At 40.4% G+C, this 18,872-nt stretch overlaps 2 protein-coding genes across 4 annotated transcripts in view; one reads left to right on the top strand and one right to left on the bottom strand.

The window, feature by feature from the left end:
• The window catches only part of syn3 (synapsin III), a 203,361-nt gene that overhangs the window by 128,969 nt on the left and 55,520 nt on the right, over nt 1-18,872 (top strand). The gene's annotated exons all lie outside the window — the stretch shown is intronic.
• Nucleotides 1,150-17,016, bottom strand: LOC107381870 (metalloproteinase inhibitor 3). Its single transcript, XM_015953793.3, has 5 exons — nt 16,735-17,016; nt 8,540-8,622; nt 6,394-6,505; nt 4,226-4,347; nt 1,150-1,572 (listed from the first exon to the last, which is right to left on the bottom strand). Exons 1-5 carry the CDS (start codon nt 16,865-16,867, stop codon nt 1,375-1,377), a joined length of 648 nt encoding a protein of 215 aa, XP_015809279.1. The 5' UTR covers nt 16,868-17,016; the 3' UTR covers nt 1,150-1,374.

Below are 18,872 nucleotides of genomic sequence, written 5' to 3'. Positions count from 1 at the left end.
TACAAGGATTTTATTACTACTGAGTAAAAGCTGACATTAGCCAACAGTAGCATGTCAGCTAAGCTGCCTTTAGCTTCGTGTTTAGCATAAAAACTGTTTTATCATATAAACTGGTATCAAGCAGCCATATATTTATCAGTAACATTTAACAAATACATGTTTTTTATTTTTTTTTAGAAATGAAAATATATTTTGCAAATTGATCATAAGAGTTTTGGTGCATGTTTTAGTAAAAGTGAAGAAGGCTGTTACTCCCGTTGTGGCTAATCTGCATCTGCTAATGGAATGAATTGAAGGGGAAACCAAAAACAGATGAAATTTGTGAAAACACTTCATTTAAATAAAACATCTATTTAAAATAGCTGAATAAAGATGATTGAATATAAACTTGGAAAGGAGCTGAAACCTACGAACTTTCATTGGATTGGTTGAGTAGTACCAGCCAGGGGGAACTGAAATAATTAAAAGTACCATAATATTTAAACTTGCAAAGGAATGTCCTAATTTGGACAGTTCAAAAATAATTTTCTACCCATTTCAACATAGATTGGCCTTATATTATATATATTTCCTTCTTGTATGCACAAGTATCACATGTGTAACTTAATAGACATAAATACATGTAATTAAAGAGATTGAGTGTGAGTTAATTTCTGTAGCTTATGTTATATAAAGCAACAACTTAAATATTATAACCTTTGCAAAGAAGAGAGTGTACCTCAGCACTGGCACTGCATTGCTTTTAAAACATATCTATTAATAATCAGTGCACAACAGAGAGGGGGCGCCGTTTGTGACAAACAGTTAAATAAGTCAAAAAAAAACATTCAGGGAAGCAGAGATTCTACAGTAAAAAAAAAAACTCTGAACATATCAAATATTAAACATCATACCTCACATACTGGCACAAAAGCATCTTTGTTCTGGAGATGATTGGCAGTGATGCTAGTGAGCTCTAAGCAGCACTGATGACACAACAGAACCCTAACCCTAGATCATAACTGTGTGCCTGTAGTCTGGAGTTCTTTTGAATTTAGAAGATGATTAATCGTTTCAATTAGCCACAGGCTTCTCTTATTAAATGCCTTGGGAGCATAAAGAAACCCGTCTTTGTGATTGGATTGTGTTGATTGTTGAGCATGAAAAACATTGAAGAGTTAAAGGGCATTCTGTACAACAAAAAGCTTTCTTTTTCAATTAGATGTGCTACAAACAGGCACTGTCATATATTTTCTCTTCTTTTTAATCATTTATGCCTCTTTAAAAGGGAGGCTGTTACCAAGGCCAGTAATCTTTGAGTTCTGCAACACTCCAAAAGTGATCCTGGACGGGACGGACGCCCGTAGGGGCGACTGCGGGCATCGGCCTTTGCAATCAGGGATCAGTGGCGTTGATGGCGGTTTTATCGCGGGTGGTCATGCCCCGGTACCAGCTGCAGTAGCCCTCCTTCTGCTGGATGCAGGCGTAGTGTCGGGACTGGTAGCCGGGATAGCCAAAGTGGGACAACATGTCCGTCCACAGGCATTCGTTCTTTGAGGTCACAAAGCACGGCAGGTAGTGGCAGGGCTTAATCTGCAAGAGAAAAACAGGACTAAAGATGGAGGCAAGAAGCAGAAAATACAGTGTTGTACATCTAAAAGATTGTTTGATGGATAGCAAAAACAAAACAAAACAATATTTTCCTGCTGATCTCAGATTTCTATTTTCATCTGTCGTTATTTGGGATCAAATATCATCTCAAATTATTTTTTTCTAGATTTTTGTTCCACCAGATTTCATCTGAATAAGTGGTGCTTTGGACTGATTTTCCCTGTAGACAGCTCTGAAAATATATTTTTGCATGACCCCACTGAACTCTGCATCGCTCTAGAAGTCTTTTTCTGCCAGCTATTGACTTTTGCCTATAGTTCAAGTACATTTTTCTGTTCGTCTTAGGGATTACACACACACACACTGGTCCATTGTATCGTAGTCCAGATTTTGTGGTGCCACTGATCCTTTTGAATGAAGGCAGGAACAACATCATGAGGCACGTTTCCAGTATCAGAACTTCAGGAACATTTTACCAGAACTTTGCAGAGCGAGTGTCTCCACTTCTGTGGATCGGCCCAAAAATATGGAATCCAGAAACATTTCTTTGAAACTAAATTTTATCCTAAACAAAGAAGGGTAAAGAAACACTGAAAAACTTCAGTAGAAAATATTCAGAGCATCTTTTCTGATGTCGATATCAAAGCATTTATTTCCTCACTGATTAAACAAGAAAGCATAAAAAATGGTTAAACATTTGAAAAATAAGTAATTTTAAGAGTAAACCGGAGTCATGAACTGTAACCCTATACCCAAGTGTGAGGTTAGTAATCGTAGGTAATGCTAGTGGATGTAGCATAATCAACAGAAATGGAGGGAAATAGACAGGAAACAGCGAGTAATGGGATTAATTAAATTTTCTTCAAATGCCACATTTTTCTATCAATTTTTATTTCATTTTTAAATATAAGCTAATTTGGCTAGATTTGCATGAGCCATGCTCGGCCTGAAACAGCTCTGTGATCCGAGTCAGCCCATCTGAGTGTAGTGTTGTTGCTTCGGCGCACCCCTCATAGGTGAGGAGGGAGGAAATGGGGGAACCCGTGGCACTCACGGGGGAGGGGGGTTGTGATTTTTACTAATGACAAGATGGCGTGAGTTGATCAGTAAACGGTGTAAGGTAACCTGTATGCTCCACAGAAACAACACTCAGTTGAAAAATGGTTGCTGGACATTCTACTCAGTTTTTGGCTTGTTGTCAGACTGAACCAGGAAATGGCCGCAGGCAGTGAAACAGAAGGCAGAAAACTCTGGAGCGACAAGTGACTCCGCCCCCAGCCAACCAGCGTCACAATGGCGGCCCGGATCAGCCTTGCCAGATACCTCAAAGGAGCAGGAACTAAAAATAGGGGATAAAGTAGAGAGAATATACTAAACCGTGCCCTTGGAAACTGGGTGGGCCGAGCTGCACCGGTCCACGTTGGAAAACTACCTTGTAGAGTCTTGTTAGGATAACAGAGACGGCGAAAATGTTTTGTTCCTGCTGCACTTTGAGTGTTAAGGTAATTGTGTCAATTAGCCAGGATTATTTTCACAAATATTCATTTAATGTTATTTTAACATTGCATTCCTACTTTACAGCTATTATGAATTTGTTGCACACACAAAGGCTGAAATTAAACCACGGGGACGTGAACTATCAAATAAATAAGCTTCTGCTGTCATTCACAGCAGCAGCTTCACAGATCAGGTGTTTTCAAAATTACCAAGAACAGATCCATAAAGTGTCTTCCTGATGCGTTTAAGTTTAAGTAGTTAAACGTTTCTGACTCTCGCCACGCAGCCTCCGCTGTGCGTCACTGCTCCAGGTGTCTGCACAAAACAGCAGCTTCATGGATCGTCTGACAGGAAGATTCACACAACAGCTCAAAGGTGATGAACAGAGAAGTGTTTAGTGGCAGCGAGTTGCTGGCTGAGAAGAACTGCACTTATCTGGGTATGAATACACCGGCACATCCAATCAGCTCGTTTTGTGACTGCAAGAGGGTCTCATCCTCTACGCTTCTGAAATGTTCCGCATAACTTCCTGGTTTGAGTGGAAAATCATTTCCCAACTACTTCCTGCTCTCTGTGGCAATAAAGTTTGTGAGAGGATGATAAATAAGTTTATTATAGACTCTTATTGTGAAGGTTTGGATGACAGATGACTTTCTCGGGATGCCGCTGGCATGTAAACTCTCAACACAGTTTGCAAGAGTTGGCCCCCCATGGGAACAAATGGGTCTCTGCTAATCCACTTGTTCTGATAGTGGCCGTGCGTGCTAGCAGATGTCTGGGATGCTGCTGTACAGTAGGACATTTGCGAGGCGGGTCAGCAGCTGCACAGCAGCAGGCTACATGCTTGAGTTATAGGAAACTGGGAAAGAAGACGAGCCAACTCCAGAGCTAATAAATCCCTGTGATAGTAGCAAAACATGTTTTTTCCCTCCATTCTTGTCAATGCTCAACATACATGTCTGTTAGTGGAAATTAAGTCCTAAAAATAAGTTTGTAAATTTAAAAAACTTGTATTTGGTGGCTTGTAGTAAACGTTGGATAATTAGAAGCCTAAACAGTTTGAATATTAAAATTATTCCTCCTTTGGTAACTGAAGCGGTTAACCATTTGTTTCAGTTAGCGTTATCCTCTAACTCACCCTGCAGTTGCAGCCCAGCTGGTAGCGATGGTTGAAGCCTTTCTTCTGCGCCAGCGACAAGCGCTCCCATCCCTCGTTGAAGTTGCAGAGTCCAGTGTAGACCTTGCCTTCGTACACGCGACCTGTGGAAACAAGGAAGTCATCCATAAGATGGATAAAAACTAATGCTCCAAAATCATTTACCAAAGCCGTTTTTTGTTTAAATCAGTTCTGTTAAGTTTATTTTAAAAAGTCCCGTCTCAAGGGACTTCACAAAGGAAACATTCCCATTGAACCTACGTATCCGTGCTTTGAGTTCAGTTCTGTATTCCGATTTGTTAAAAGTTTAGTGTTTAAGGAAACCCGGCAGAGTGCATCCAGTCAACGACTTGTGTCAGAGTCTTTACAGCGATCCACATACTAAGCAAACATGTAGCGAGAGAGGAAAACTCCCCTTTAACAGGAAGAAACCTCCAGCAGAACCTGGATCAGTGTGAGCAGCCATCCGCCATGACTGACTGGCCAAATTCAAGAAATAAAGTTTTGAAAAAGAAAATGACAGTGCATTAGAATTTACAGATTTTATTTCTGATTCCTTCCGAGTTCATAGCAGATTTTCCACACGCCCATGATACATTTCACACAGATTTTTCCAAAGAAAAGCCAAAAACAGTGAGAACATTTAGTAGCAACACAAATGCTTTTCTGATTTTCGAGCTCATAGCCTCACAGCTGGTGTCCCATTTAGCTTTTATCTTTGTTCTGTGAGGAACTACAGGAACAAGTGAGACCACAAAAGCTATCACGATTTGGTCAATTTTTCAAATCTCTTCAGATATAAATGAATATATTGATCTAGCGTTCAAAATATCTCCCGTGCTAGGAAAAATAAATCAGCAAGTTGGAAAAAACGTTTTATCTGCTCAAAAATCAAAAATGTGGCACGTATTTTTATTAAAAAACACTAAATGTCGTGCTTGTTGGAGAAAACGGATCTGCAGATCTCAACGGCTCTGAAACAGAAAAGGGTCTCATACCTTAAAAAAGGCAAGGCATCCCATTTCCTGAGTTTGATGAGTCAATTTGTTTTCTAGTTTTGTTGTCTTGAAAAATAAATGTTGGTTAATTCATACATTATCAGCAACAAGAACAGGATTTGAGCCACTCTTTCTTCAGTAAAGTTTGCTGGATTGAGTCAGGTGTCATGAATAGTGAGTCTACCCGGTTCTTTGGATGGCCCTGGTGCAGCGGTGAGACAATCTCACGTCCATAATCCCATATTAAACCAATACTCCCATTTCTAATCATCTACATATCATGCATCTATGTGGAGGCAGGTGATCTGCAGACAGGTGCACCACAGCAGCCTCAGGAGCTACAGTTTGTCAAGTGGGAGTTTAACAGCCAAGTAATACATCCTTCATTGGTAGCCCTGTAGCCCCACGCAGTGACTACTGAGTCACACACAACACACACACACACACGCACAGAGAGATTATAATGTGTGGTGTACAAAACGCACTCCTAAAACACTAATCAGGATCCCTCAGAGCTGGATCAAAGCTCATCTCAGAGGCCCAGGTGATTGAGCTGCTCGTAATTCAGTCCTGGGTTTTTGCAGGACCTATTTTAGATGCCTCACAAGCAGAAAAAGACGTCTGCTGATGTCACGCTGACTGGGTAAACATAGCCGCCATTGCCTGGGAACACCGACCCACTGGCCGTGTGATGGAGTTACAGTATTCCCAGGTCAGGACTTAGCAACACTTATATAAATGAAGCGCTGCAGGGGCCAAAGTAAACTTCAACTCTGTTGGAAATAGCTACTTGTAAAATGCTTGGACTGAAAACGCCAGGTGCTTCCTGCTGGCTCTTAATTACTAGTGTGTGTGTGCATGTGTGTGTGTGTGAGAGAAAACTGGCTTCTGTCCTGAGAAGCTTGAAGAAATTAGTTATAAAATGTCCTATGGTTGGCCTGCTGATACCGTAGTGATGATCATAAAAATACAGACAGCTGGTGATGCTGATAGCTGGAATAAACGTGAAAATGTAGTAGAAATACAAGCATCATATTCAGCTACAGGGTTGTGAAAAAAAAAAAACAGCATTTAAGAGACAAAAAAAGCCAAAACTGAAGAAATGTATAACCGTTTCACAGCATTGAATTCAACACAAAACAAAGAGCTCACCTGTGATCAGGTACTGATACTTGTTGATGTCAAACTTGACGCCACAGAGACTCTCGGAGGCGTCTGTGTAAATGTGCTGCACGTGCTGGATTTTGTCAAATCCTTTATACATCTGAAAGAAGAAACAAAAAACTTAGTAAAGAGGTGGAAGAAACTTCTTCTCAAAACAGCCTCCATGAGAATGAATGGAAAAGGGAAACAACACGCTGACTTGGTTTGAGTCATCTGTCAGGTTTGCTCGCAGTTATTTTTTCTGTCAGTGTCATTTATTTGTGTAGGAAAACAGGAAATCCCTATTTATACATCACTCCCAGGAAAGTGGAACAAATGGTTACTGTGGAGCTTAAAGGAAGCCACAGATTTCTCTCACATGACATACATCTATATAGATCTAAAAATAGATCTATATTTTTGTTTTGTTGAAAATTGTGGGTTTTAATGTCATATTTAAAGTTTTCCGTTACAATAAAGTTCAGAAGGCCACAAACTAATTGTTTTTGTTAGACAGTACAGTACAGATGCGGTACACAAGTCCGAGCGAATGTTTACTCGGTGTGACGCGTTTGGTTGAGCTGTAAAGCCCGTAAGCCTGCTAATCCTCGGGCCTGGCTCCTATCAGACCAGAGGGCCGATGTCAGCATCTGTCAGAAATATGAAGCATTATGTAAGAGCACAGGAAGGGTTCCAGGATCAGAATCCCAAACTGCTTTCCAGCTTTTACACAATAGCTAAAGTTAGTAACTCGCTAGGCTGGGACTGTTGGCCGCTAGCTGGAACAAATAAGCAAAAAATTGTTTATACATATAACTAAGGCTGCTCGAGTAAATAGAGACTAGGCAGTTTTGGCTTGCTTTTAGCACCCCCTAGTGTCCATTTATTAGAACTGAAAGCAATACGTATCTCCTCGCTGTGCGTTAGTCTTTTTAACACCTTAATCTAACAGCTGAAATGTCTCCCAGCCTCCATTAGTGTCTACAGGAGTGATTCATCACTAAACTAAACAAATCAGCTGTGTTCATGATCTAAAACAAGCAGGAAATGTGCTGGATGCAGACTGCAGCACCAGCTACGTCTGCTCAATTTATTTCTAAGTTCAGCAGACTGGAGTGGGACTCCCGTTAATCGGCTCAATGTTATTAATTGTTCAAAACTCAGATTCTAATTAAGATAAAAATGCACTGTTTGCCCTCTCGTCGTGGTTTATTGTCACGCCGCTCCAAGTTGCAAATCGAGCGTACCTCCCACACAGTGTTGCCAACTTTGTCTGCATTTTTAACAACTTTTCAGACCTCCTTTTTCACAAAAGCGCCAAGCAAACACCCCATCGACATTTCTAGTAATTCTTAGCTACTTTCTGACTTTGTCAAAATTCCTTGCCAACGCTGCTAAGAGGAGGAGCTTCTGGGTTTGTGACAATGGCCGTGTTCGAGTTAAGCGGATGAGAGCAGACTGACGCAGCAGGGGGAGTGGCTGAAAGCCGGCGTTTAAGTCGGACAGATTTCCCTGCATGTAGCTGGCGGGTGACGATGAATGAAGACATCGCGTTGGCATTCATACTTGTTTAATTTTAAATTTTAATTCTGGTGCCCGTTAGCAACTGAAACACATCCTCACGTGCTTGTGGAGATCATACCATGTACATGAAGACATGACTGTAATAATAAGTAAAGGTTATCAGCTGTAGGTTTAGTGTGCTCATAGAAAATGTGACAAAAGAACACAAATCACATTTCTCTTTATGGCCTATATAGTTATCAACGTAACATGACGTTAGAGCGAGTCGGCGTTGAGTCGGGAACAAATCTAACCGGCAAGCACTGCATGCCGATCATCGGTGATCTAATCTGCACAGAAGTGGCTCATCTCGAACACAGCCATTGTTGCATGTCCAAGTGCATTCTGAGAATTGTAGCTTTAGTGAAATCCATCCCATACACCCACATGATAACTATATTACTGATCTTGCGAGGTAGATAAAATGATTATTCAAGCCACATCTGGCCCACAGGCCTTCAGTTTGACATTGTGCTTTCATCTGAAGCCGTTTAAAGCAGCCATTTAGCTTGAGCAAGATATTAATTTTTACTTTCAAACATACATCAGAATGGTTGAAGAATCTCTTTAATTATTGTAAAAGTGTTCTCACCTTCATCTGCTTGACCGTGTATCTCATTGTTCCAAAAGGTCCATCGCTCAGGAGCTTCTTGCCCACCACTTTAGCTCGGATCACTGCAAAGAGAGACAGCCATATTGGTCTCACTGCACTAGTTTGACCGTACCACCCTGGCCAATAGGAGGCATTCATAAACTGCTTATAAATATCATAACAGAACTGGACGGGTATCAGTTAATTTTATTTTTTTATTTTTATTTTTTTTATCATTGCCAAAAGAAGTTTAGTGTAGGAAAACACACGGAGGGAGTGTGGTGTGTGTACGAAAAACTGAATCTTAAAAGGACACCATAGCAGTCTTTAAACAGCCTCTCTCAGCACTAGAGATTGAAGCGATAACTGGACCCACATGCAGATATTAAAACACCTGGCATTTGTTTTCACTGGCATGGCAAAGGGAAGCTTAACGTGAAAAACCCAGAACAGGGAGTGTAGTTTCCATCGGAGAAGCTTACTGGAGGCTGCGGGTCCTGCATAAACCATATGAAGTTCACCTGCTGCCCAAATCCAACCAGCCGCAGACACAACTAACACTGGACATGTTTGTTATCTTCTCCCAGAGGAATTTCCTTCCACACATTCTTTGGGGGCTCACATTCCCCAGAAAGAAGGGAAAACGATCGCCCTTCTTCAGTGGAGAGAGAGAAATGAGGCATGTGGCACCTTCTGGTTGGTCTGTATTTGTCTAGCTGGCAGGAGGAATTTAGCCAGGAAGTAGTTACAGCATGGCCACCCAAACAAAGTGACCACAAATTTATTCTGGACATGACATACTCGGTTAGAACTATGAGTTTATTTAAACAAAACACCAACAACTGCTAGATTGTGGGAAATGTCGCGTTAAGACTTTCAACTGTTTGTCAAGTTCAACACAGGTGAGGATTTTCACCTGCCAGCAATCAAAAAGAAAGCATACATTGTTCATTCCAGCCAGCTGTCTGCCGTTTGACCTTTCACAGCAACACTTTCTGACCTCTCAACTCTTAGTTGGATCCCAAACCACCACCAGTAACTAAATATGTCCATCAAACATATCCATGTTGTCATGGATTAGCAATTTCAATTTGTTGTGTGGGTCTGTAGCCACTCATTAGCCGATAATGGGGTCATCCCACAGGGGTGTGTGAGGGGCCTCATCTGCTCCAAAGGCTGATGATTTGTGTCGGTACCCTTAGGCGACCTTCTGACCTCCCATTTAGCACCTACAAACGTACAGCTTCAGGTCTCGTGCTGGCCAAAGCACCACTTTAGAAAGGTTTAAGTACGTAATTCCACGTGGAACGGACACAATTTAAAGTGCACTTTGAATCATTAAACAATTTCCTCTTTCCTTCCTGTGCAAATGCTGCCTTTTACAACTTATAACCACGGTTTCAAAATGTAAAACAAAACAAAACCTGGTTCGCCGAAAATATTTGCATTTGCAACAAAACTAAGTTTTTATAGATCCGCCTTATCATGGACAATAAATACTTACACTGCCTTTAATTGTATTCATGGAGGAAAAGGCTCTACTCTGCATGGTGGCCCTTCAAAACAAAGAACACCCAGAGCACTTGATCGTATGTTATGTGTTCACATTACCTCAGAGTTACATTTTATAAAGTTGTACATTTTGAATGAAGACCCTCAGAAACTAATATATAGGCCACAATTTGCAGTGAAAGCACAAATATTTATGTTGGAGGTTTTCTAAAGGTAGAGCCTAAAGCAGGGGTACTTAAATATAAGTGGCCGAGAGCAACATTTAAAATCATGAGTTTGAGGGCCATGTAGGTTTGGGGGGGGGGGGGGGGGGGGGGGTTGTGCAGCAAAGTTCAGGTCCGGGGGTGCTGCTGCTGGAGTAAGTAGAGCGGACGCTATGGCAGTCCTCCTGGGGTGGGGGGGTTGTTCGGGGGCCACAAAGAGGAGGCTTTCGAGCAGCCTACTGAGTACCACTGGCCTATCCAGAGTTCACATTTTAAGGAAACTACAGGTATTTTAATGCATCAGCAGGTGGCAGACTTTGGCTGTACACTAAGGAAAAGGGTTTCTTCAAGAATAACACTTGGAAACAGAAACATATGGAAAATATTACTGGACGTGTACCAAAGAACGGGGAGGGGCCATAACTGAAATGCATGGATGTGTGTTCTTGATGATTCATATATGTAAATACAGATGGGAAATCATTCCAGGCAAAATGAGCATGGTAATCGTGAAACCGGGATTAATTTACAGATTATAATCATACCACCAAAACCTCTAATCGTTGCAACCCTACTCACAAGATACATGTGATCATAGCTTTCAAAATGGGAGGAAGTGAGCATCTTTCAAAAAAATATTTTGGTGAATTGCATAGCCATAGTTATTTATAAGCACTAATTCTATCCCCAATTAACAAGAACATATTGAAAAGTGTCAGCTAGTATCACTTTACTAAACTGCTGATTTATTTCCGTGTCAAACCGAAGTCAGAATGACTCTGGTGCCATGACCGCTTCAGACACAAAACTAAGAATTTTGAGCTGAAGGCCGGATTAGCAAATTCATCGCCAACTCTTCCAAAAGTCGTCCTACATTTTTCGTTTTCAACATTGCAAATATTTAACGTACAAATCACCACATTTAAATTCAGGTAACAGGACAGCAAAGCCCTGCGACCCCTGCAGGAGGAAACGGAGAACCCTCGCAAACATTTTGAGACATTTACGTAACTTCCTTGAGAATTTATTTAGCAGGGAACAGAGTAGTGACATACTGTTTTAGCTAAAAAAATGTGTAAAAACAGATTTTCTAATAGTTAAAGCAAATGTTTCTTTTAACATCTATTCATTTTTACTATTTTTATTGCTTTCATTTAATCGCCAAGTCTTTTTTTAATTACACGTAAGACATTATCCACGTTGTAAAGTTTTAGTTATATTCTTTTTCATTAACATGGCCAAAGAAAATTCATTTTACCTGAAACTGTATGAATCTGGTGACAACTCAGTGATTACGTCATAAGTAAAAGTATCTTTTCTATGTGTATTTAGAAAGTGTTCTCTTCACATTTGACGTAACACGTGGACCTGATGATCCGTTTTCTGATGCAGATTTTAGACACGTTTCCTTGAGTGGGAGGCCTTCAATGAACAGAGACGTAACCGAAAATAAAAGTGGAAACATTTTTCGCCAACTGTCTCTTGCCAAGAGCAGGGGATTACAAAAGCTTGAATGGAAATGCTGAACATTTGTATCAGCCTACATAAAATGTGACAACATCCAGCATGACAAGGAAATGGTTACGCACTGGTCTGTGTGTGAAAGGGAGAAAGAGATGCAGTGTAAGGGTGACTGATGTTTGCCGAAAAGTATGCAGAAAGTTGTCCAAGCATGGGGAGGTGAGTGGGAGGAACAGGAAGACACACTACAGGATCTAAAATAAACAGTAAAACGCCAAAACTCAGCTGTAGAACCACGTGTTTAGGTGGTAACTGCAAGAGGAAAGGAGCATGTAATGTGATTTACAGGCTGCAGCACAAAGGAGGCCAATCATAAATGTACAGTTAACATATCTAAAACATTAAACATGTAGCCAAGAGTTGATTTAATAAAAGAAATGTCTAATTTAATTTTAAATGTGTGTAGTACTAGATTATTCATCTGCAGAGGAGACATATACACACACACACACTTTTGTGATCGTTTGTTAGGTATCTGTAAATGTGTTTTGTCCTCACAGTCTTCGGTAGAAGGAAACCTTGCATCTAATCTGGCTTCGCCCCAAGACTTAGACCTGCTCCCATGTATTTTAGACCTGATTTTTATAGTTATGTTATGAAGCAGCTAATATTTTTTTGAACAACTGGGCATCATTTAATTCATTTTCAAAAACATTTCTATGGAAATTTTCAGAGATTAACGATAAAAACTTCACATTGTCACTTTAACAGGTTGAACTTTGCAGATCAAGAGCTAACCCATGATCTGCCAGAAACACTAGAGCTGGACAAATCCATACCAGAAGACGAAAACAAACATAACAGCATGCCGTTTTCGCTTGATTAAAAAAGGGTTTCTATAATAAGCAGGGCATAATAATAATAATAAAGCTTCTTTATTTATATTAGTTTGCCAAAAAGTTCTGCCTCTACAGTAGAACTATAGCGCAGATCCATAAAACTAGTTTTAATGTGTGCACCTGAGCTGTTTAACCATCTGCTTTGCATTTACCTAATTTCTTCTGAATCACCCTCACTAGTGCTCACTGACCCCGTTTTGGCCTCTTTAAACATGTTGGAAAGGTGTGTCATTGGTTTCTACTTGGATTATGAAACTAAGATTATCGCTTTTCCAATAGGATCTCATGAAAATGCTTCCAAAACGTTTTACTGTTGCAAATTTCAATCTTTATTTGTTGTTTACTCATTTCTGTATGTGTGTTTGTTTTGACCTTTGTTGAAAGCCCCAGTACGGGCCTCTTGTTTGAAACAGTGAAGGGCTGTGTGGTCATCACAGAAGGGAGGGGTGAGAAGGAGATTTGATATGCCTGGCTCAGGGGACAAACATCTCAGGCTTGTGTGGAATCCAGAACCTCTGGCATCTTGTCGTATTTCAACTTGCTTTTGGGATAACTGCAGATCCAAAACACTCTTACATAACGCATCTCACTATGGGAGCTAGACTTTCCCCAGGTTGTTCTCCATCGGGATGGGGATGGATGCCAAAGGAAGTAACCGGGTACTACGCAACTCACCAATGGGCGTATTGATAACGAGAGAATGCCAAGTGTTGCTCTTCATCCTCACGTGTTTGCAAACCTTCTTCTGTTCCATGAAAATAGATTTCACAGTCCGAGCTTGTTGCCTGCCAGCCTTTAATCTCCCGTTGGGAGGGATTTGTGAAAACAAGTTATGCTTATTTCGTCATTCAAGTGGTCTGTTTTTAACACAGTTGCTGAAAAACTGCCATTTTAGTCATAACTGTTCAGATCAGAGTAGAACTGACAGCATGAGCTAAAACTGACCAGAAGAGGGGTCAAAACGCAGATACTGTTAGATAATCATTAATGTCTTTCTACAGACCATGTTCCTTTCATGACTGTTTTGGAGCCAAAATTTAAACGGTAATATGAACCTGATTAATTGCACTTCCTTATTAGAACTGAAAGCATCCAGTTAAAAACGTGCAAGTATTACATCAAACAGAAATTACTTCGATTTAATGCCAAGTGTGCAAAGACGATCTCCAAAGACTTAATTTCAATTTATTCTCCCAACTAGTATTTTATCTAGTGGAGAGCCTGTGGGTGATCATGGGTTAAGGCCAAGAAAACAAGAGTGTGATGCTTTGAACTCTACCGCAGGTCTTGAATTAGGAAGATCCAGACTTGCTGTCTTTGATGTTGATGGTGGAAATTACTGGGTTTCACTCTCACTGTGTCCCCCCCCCCCCCCCCCCCCCCATGCAGGATGTCTAATAAGGGCGGAAGGGCACTTTTAGTTGGCAACGAGGTGTAGTTCAAGAGTTCAACATTCTCTTTACATACAAATTTTAACCTACATCAGTACTTCTTGTTTCAATTCTAACTTTTATGGCAAATCTTTTGTTTGTGTTTAAACGGACATGAGCTCTGACCTTTCTGTGCGTCCTGACCAGAAGATTTTCACCCAGAGCGCTGAGGTTTATGAGGAACTTCAAGCATTCAGAGCACACCTCAAGCTAAGCCATGGCCTTGGAAGTGGGATTTGCGGTGCTCAGAACTGATCAAGTCTGCCCACTGAAGTCAGTCTCACATTGTACTCGGGAAAATTTCAGCAAGTCTCAACACCGTGAGCCATGTGCTGTTCTGAAGGACCACGAAAAGCATTGCATGAGTGTTTTAGACATTTAACTTACTCCAACAAGGTCACTTGGCTTCAAGGCCTTCATACTAGCCAGATAAATACATTACAAATGAGATAGCTGATATTCTATGTCTGGTTACTTTATACCGTTTAGCACAGCAGTGTGGATTTTAGAATGCAAGATCACGAGCCAGCGTCAGAGCTAAATGAAATTAATTATAATCCACCAACAGAAGCGCTTCCAACTGGCAGAAGTATTATTTTCTGTGTTTATGTTACAAACCCCAGCAAACCTCAGCTCAGTGGCCTAGTTTTCCGCCCAAGGACTGGGGGATCGTGGGTTCAAATCTAGTCGGGTCATACCAAAGCCTTTAAAAGAATGGGACCCAATGCATCCCTGCTTGATACTCAGATTTAAGGGGTTGGATTGGGGGGTTAAACCACCAAAGGGTTCCCGAGCGTGGCCGTGTCTGCAGCTCACCACTCCCTGAGTGGATGGGTCAAATGTGGAGAAGAAATTTCACACACTAATGGGACTTTAACTTAAGTCTCATCACAACATCAACTAAGGTCAAGGAGGAGGAAAATCACAGAGGTCACATTGAAGCCACTTTTCTCCATAATATGTAAAGTTTCACTTGGATGCTTATTTACATCATCTCAGGATGAAAGATGTGTTATGGTGATGTAGAACTGGCTTCCAAACCTTCTGACCATAAAACAACAATGGCAAAGACATCTGACACCAAACATCACTGGTTGAACAGTTAAACTATGGTCAACTTAAACCATAGAAACAGAGCTAAACGCATCATATAAAAAAAATCATATTTTACACCAACTGAACTTAGAACTTTAAAGATTTTCCTGCAGTGAAATATATAATTACACATACGTGAAAAGTACATATATCAGTGTTAGAGGCCAGCCGATAGTCAATTCTTTCTGTATTGGCCATCAGCTGATTTTTGAAAGCTGATGAAAAATAAAAATCAGGCACCTATGTGGGCAACTGCTGCCACTACTAGCCTGAAGAAAGGACTCAAAGGACCCCAACAGTTTTTTTTAATGTTTCAAGTTTGTTTTATATTTAAAGTTTATTAAATATTAAGAGATTAACTGACTTGTTTAATTTGTATTGCACACTGTGAGTGTTCAGTTGTCTTTCACAATAAACGAGCTGCTAAAACATTACACACACACACACACACACACACACACACACCTTAATAATTGGCTTTGGATATCGGCAACAAAATTCTTTAAAAATCGGTATCGGCCTTAAAAAAACCATATTGGTCGGCCTCTAATCAGTGTTCTTGTGTGTCCTTGAAAATGCAGCGGCCAATAGTCAGTAGTGACGGCGTTCTGCTTTGTTCCACCTGCCATGGGCCTCTGTTGGCGAACAGCAGCACATGTATTTATTAGGCCGTACACAGGGGTCTCTGTGTTTGTGTTTAGGTAATCAGCATTAGGCATGAGTGCAAAAATAGGCTACTCTGTGTGTATTCAGAGTACTTTGAACTAAAAAAACTATTGTTTGAATGTGCTGATGGGAATTACAGTGTTTAATGTCCCAGAAACTTTGTTATCTTCTGCTTTTCCAAATGTGTGTGTGCTGCTTTTCTCCAGAACTAGCTTGTGTGAATGACCTCAGCTTCTCCACGCAGCCTGCAAACCCAAAACAGCCTCTCTCCCCTCAGGGTCGATCACATAATCCTCAGGTCTTTGCCAGTGCTAAGCCAGATCCCGAGTTCATATTATTCTGGGCACGTAGAATTGGGACGTCCAGGTAATAAAACCAACTATGAAGACCGTTTTCCCATATCCCAGTGTCCAACACAGAAGCACCAGAGTGGTGAGCGTTATAGTCAAACACTGTTCCCTTCCCACCATAAGGAGAGGCACGTGTTTATTTGGACCATTCAAATGGACTGGTCAATGAAAATCTTGTGTGAGAATTCAAACAGAAGCTTTTACTCTTTAAAAATATTATCAGTATTATTTTCAAAACAAGTTCAGGTCATGCAGGCAGAAAAAGAAAGATTAAGCCACAGCAAAAAAGTGGGATAATGTACAAATTACTACTTAAAAATAATAAGTGACATTTATTGACCTTTTTAGTAAGGTCATAAAATATTTACATTGGTTGGGGTTTGATAAGCAAAACGGCAACAGGAATATTCCACATATTTAATATTTTTACATCAACTTTGTAGCCTCAAATGGCATGTGTCGTCATAGCTCACGTGCGTTCAGTCACCTTTGATTGACGTGCAGACAACACACTTATCACTACTGAACGTACACCTGTTAGCTCCATGATGCTCCATCATAGGATAAACAATAACTCACCTATGTCGGAGTTGCAGAAGGCGTCCTGTGGGTGCGACAGCGCGCAAGAGCAGCCCTCCGTGAGCTGGTAAACCTGCAGGCTGCTGAAAACAAACAGCATGCTGATCAGGTGCTGGTGGTACCCGGACTGCATCGTTCCTAAGTTCCGCTCTCTGCTGCTGGGGTAAAACGTGCTGGGGAGCCCGCTGCGAGCACACGAGTTGTGTAGGCGCTAAAACCTCCGAGGCTGGTGTTTATACAGCTGCTGCGGGTCGTTTCCCTCTCGCTGCTGCGTTTCCTTCTGGTCCTACAGAGGAGTACAGGCGCACATATACCGTGGCGCGCGGGGAACACGCCCCCCTCCGCTTCATCAGCTCGCGGCGGCAGCGACCAATCAGAGCCCGGTGATGCCATACGGAAATGAGGATGACATAGCTACTGGAACTTTACCCTGCAGCATCTGTTTTTCCTCCAGACGGAACAAAAAAAGGGAGGGTAAGAAAATGAAGGGGAAAAAAAAGAATGGACGACACTGACTAAATATTAAATAGGAGAAAAGGTTAAGAAACATGTTAGATGAGACATGTTCATAGAAGGTGATTTTAATTTCATTTGTCTATGTTTAAATGACATTAAGTTATTAAACGTTATCCAGTTTTGCCTAATCATGTTTTAATGCAAAACAACCCTATGTAGCGTTTCTTTCATTTTGAAATATTAAAATATTTAGTAATGCTTGTTCTAATTGTTCGTTTTGGATATCTGAAATTACACATATCTTGAAATTGTTCAGTTTGACTGAAAAAAGAAGAAATTTGTCAGCTTTGAAGATCTTGTAACTTATAAACTTTGTTCAATTTTTATTTGTCTTTTTAAAATTTGACTAAACTTTTTAGTAAAATAACATTTTCATACATTTAAATGCACATCAAAAATACTAAAATCAAAGTTCTTCACTTCTAAAGTAATGTAGGAGGCCTTACATGTTGCCTTACAGCAACAAAGTTACACATTCAAATCCCAGCTGTGACATTTCAGCGTGCAGTTTGCATGATTTCCCATATATGCATAGGTTTTCTACAGGTTTCCATCCACAGACGAAAAACATGCATTTTAGGTTAACTGGAGACTCAAAGGTGTGCAGGTTGTTTGCACCAATGTTCTGAAGACTGCTTGAGAATGACATCAACTCTCCTCAGCCTTCATTTGAATCAACTAGTACAGAAAATGAGAAAGTAGTGAGGCTGTTGTGCCTAATAACTATTAGTTCTCTGAAAATAATTAATATTGGACATCATTTTCACAGCTTTTACACATCAGGATTGCGGTTTTTCTTTAAACTGCTATATTTTAACAGTTAAAGATGGACATTTGTTATTTTTTTCAAAGTTGCTTCAGCGATTTCTCATTGAACCTTGTGTAGCTGTGGCCAATCCTACATTTGACTTGAACTTGACTTGAGTTACGTTCAGAATCATTTAGCCAATTAAACCCTTGTTTCTTTTAACTTGAACTGTACTCACGGCCCTGTGTGGGGCTGTGTTTTTGCTGCTGAGGCAGAGGGAACAGTTTTAGGAGCTGATGCTACACGTTTTTTTTTCTTTTGAACACATACAATTACTGTACATCACAACAGTAAATGAAGAAAAGGAAGAAAAAACCCTATTCAAAAACATTATCTCACCAATTTACTTTATCAACAAAAACAAATGCATTCAAAAGAGGATCAGGAAGAAGCAACAGCTTATCCAGCCCTGTCCCTGTGGTTATGTAAGCAACAAGAAATAATCAGAAGTTTGACCCTTAATGTGCTTTTTCATTCATGGTTATGTGAGTTTGAAAGAGGCTCCAACACCGGATGGAGGCTTGATTTTCCTGGAGATGGTAAACTTTTGTTTTGCTGTTGAAAGATACAGGTAATTTGATGTCTCATTAGTAATTAGTTAATAGTAATGTCATTAGGACTAAATGACACATTTGCTATCTAATTAATTTAAGTACTGAAGTAGTAAATAATAAATGTTCCTTAAAGGGATTACAGTCATTTTTAAGTATATTTAAATGAAAGTTGTTCATTTTTGTAATTTTACCAGTGTTACCATCTTTCTGAATAGCAGTGGATATTTGAAGGTACAATAAATAAGTATTTTACAGTGAAA

The sequence above is a fragment of the Nothobranchius furzeri genome, chromosome 1 (assembly GCF_043380555.1).
Source record: "Nothobranchius furzeri strain GRZ-AD chromosome 1, NfurGRZ-RIMD1, whole genome shotgun sequence".
NCBI classification, from domain to species: domain Eukaryota; kingdom Metazoa; phylum Chordata; class Actinopteri; order Cyprinodontiformes; family Nothobranchiidae; genus Nothobranchius; species Nothobranchius furzeri.
This window is presented reverse-complemented; position numbering and strand designations above follow the sequence as displayed.

Coding starts and splice junctions, on each gene's coding strand:
- LOC107381870 (XM_015953793.3), bottom strand. CDS start 16,867: ATGCAGTCCGGGTACCACCAGCACCTGATCAGCATGCTGTTTGTTTTC. Junction 6,506..8,539: donor ACACGGTCAAGCAGATGAAG/GTGAGAACACTT, acceptor TTCTTCTTTCAG/ATGTATAAAGGATTTGACAA. Junction 1,573..4,225: donor AGCTGGGCTGCAACTGCAGG/GTGAGTTAGAGG, acceptor TTTCTCTTGCAG/ATTAAGCCCTGCCACTACCT.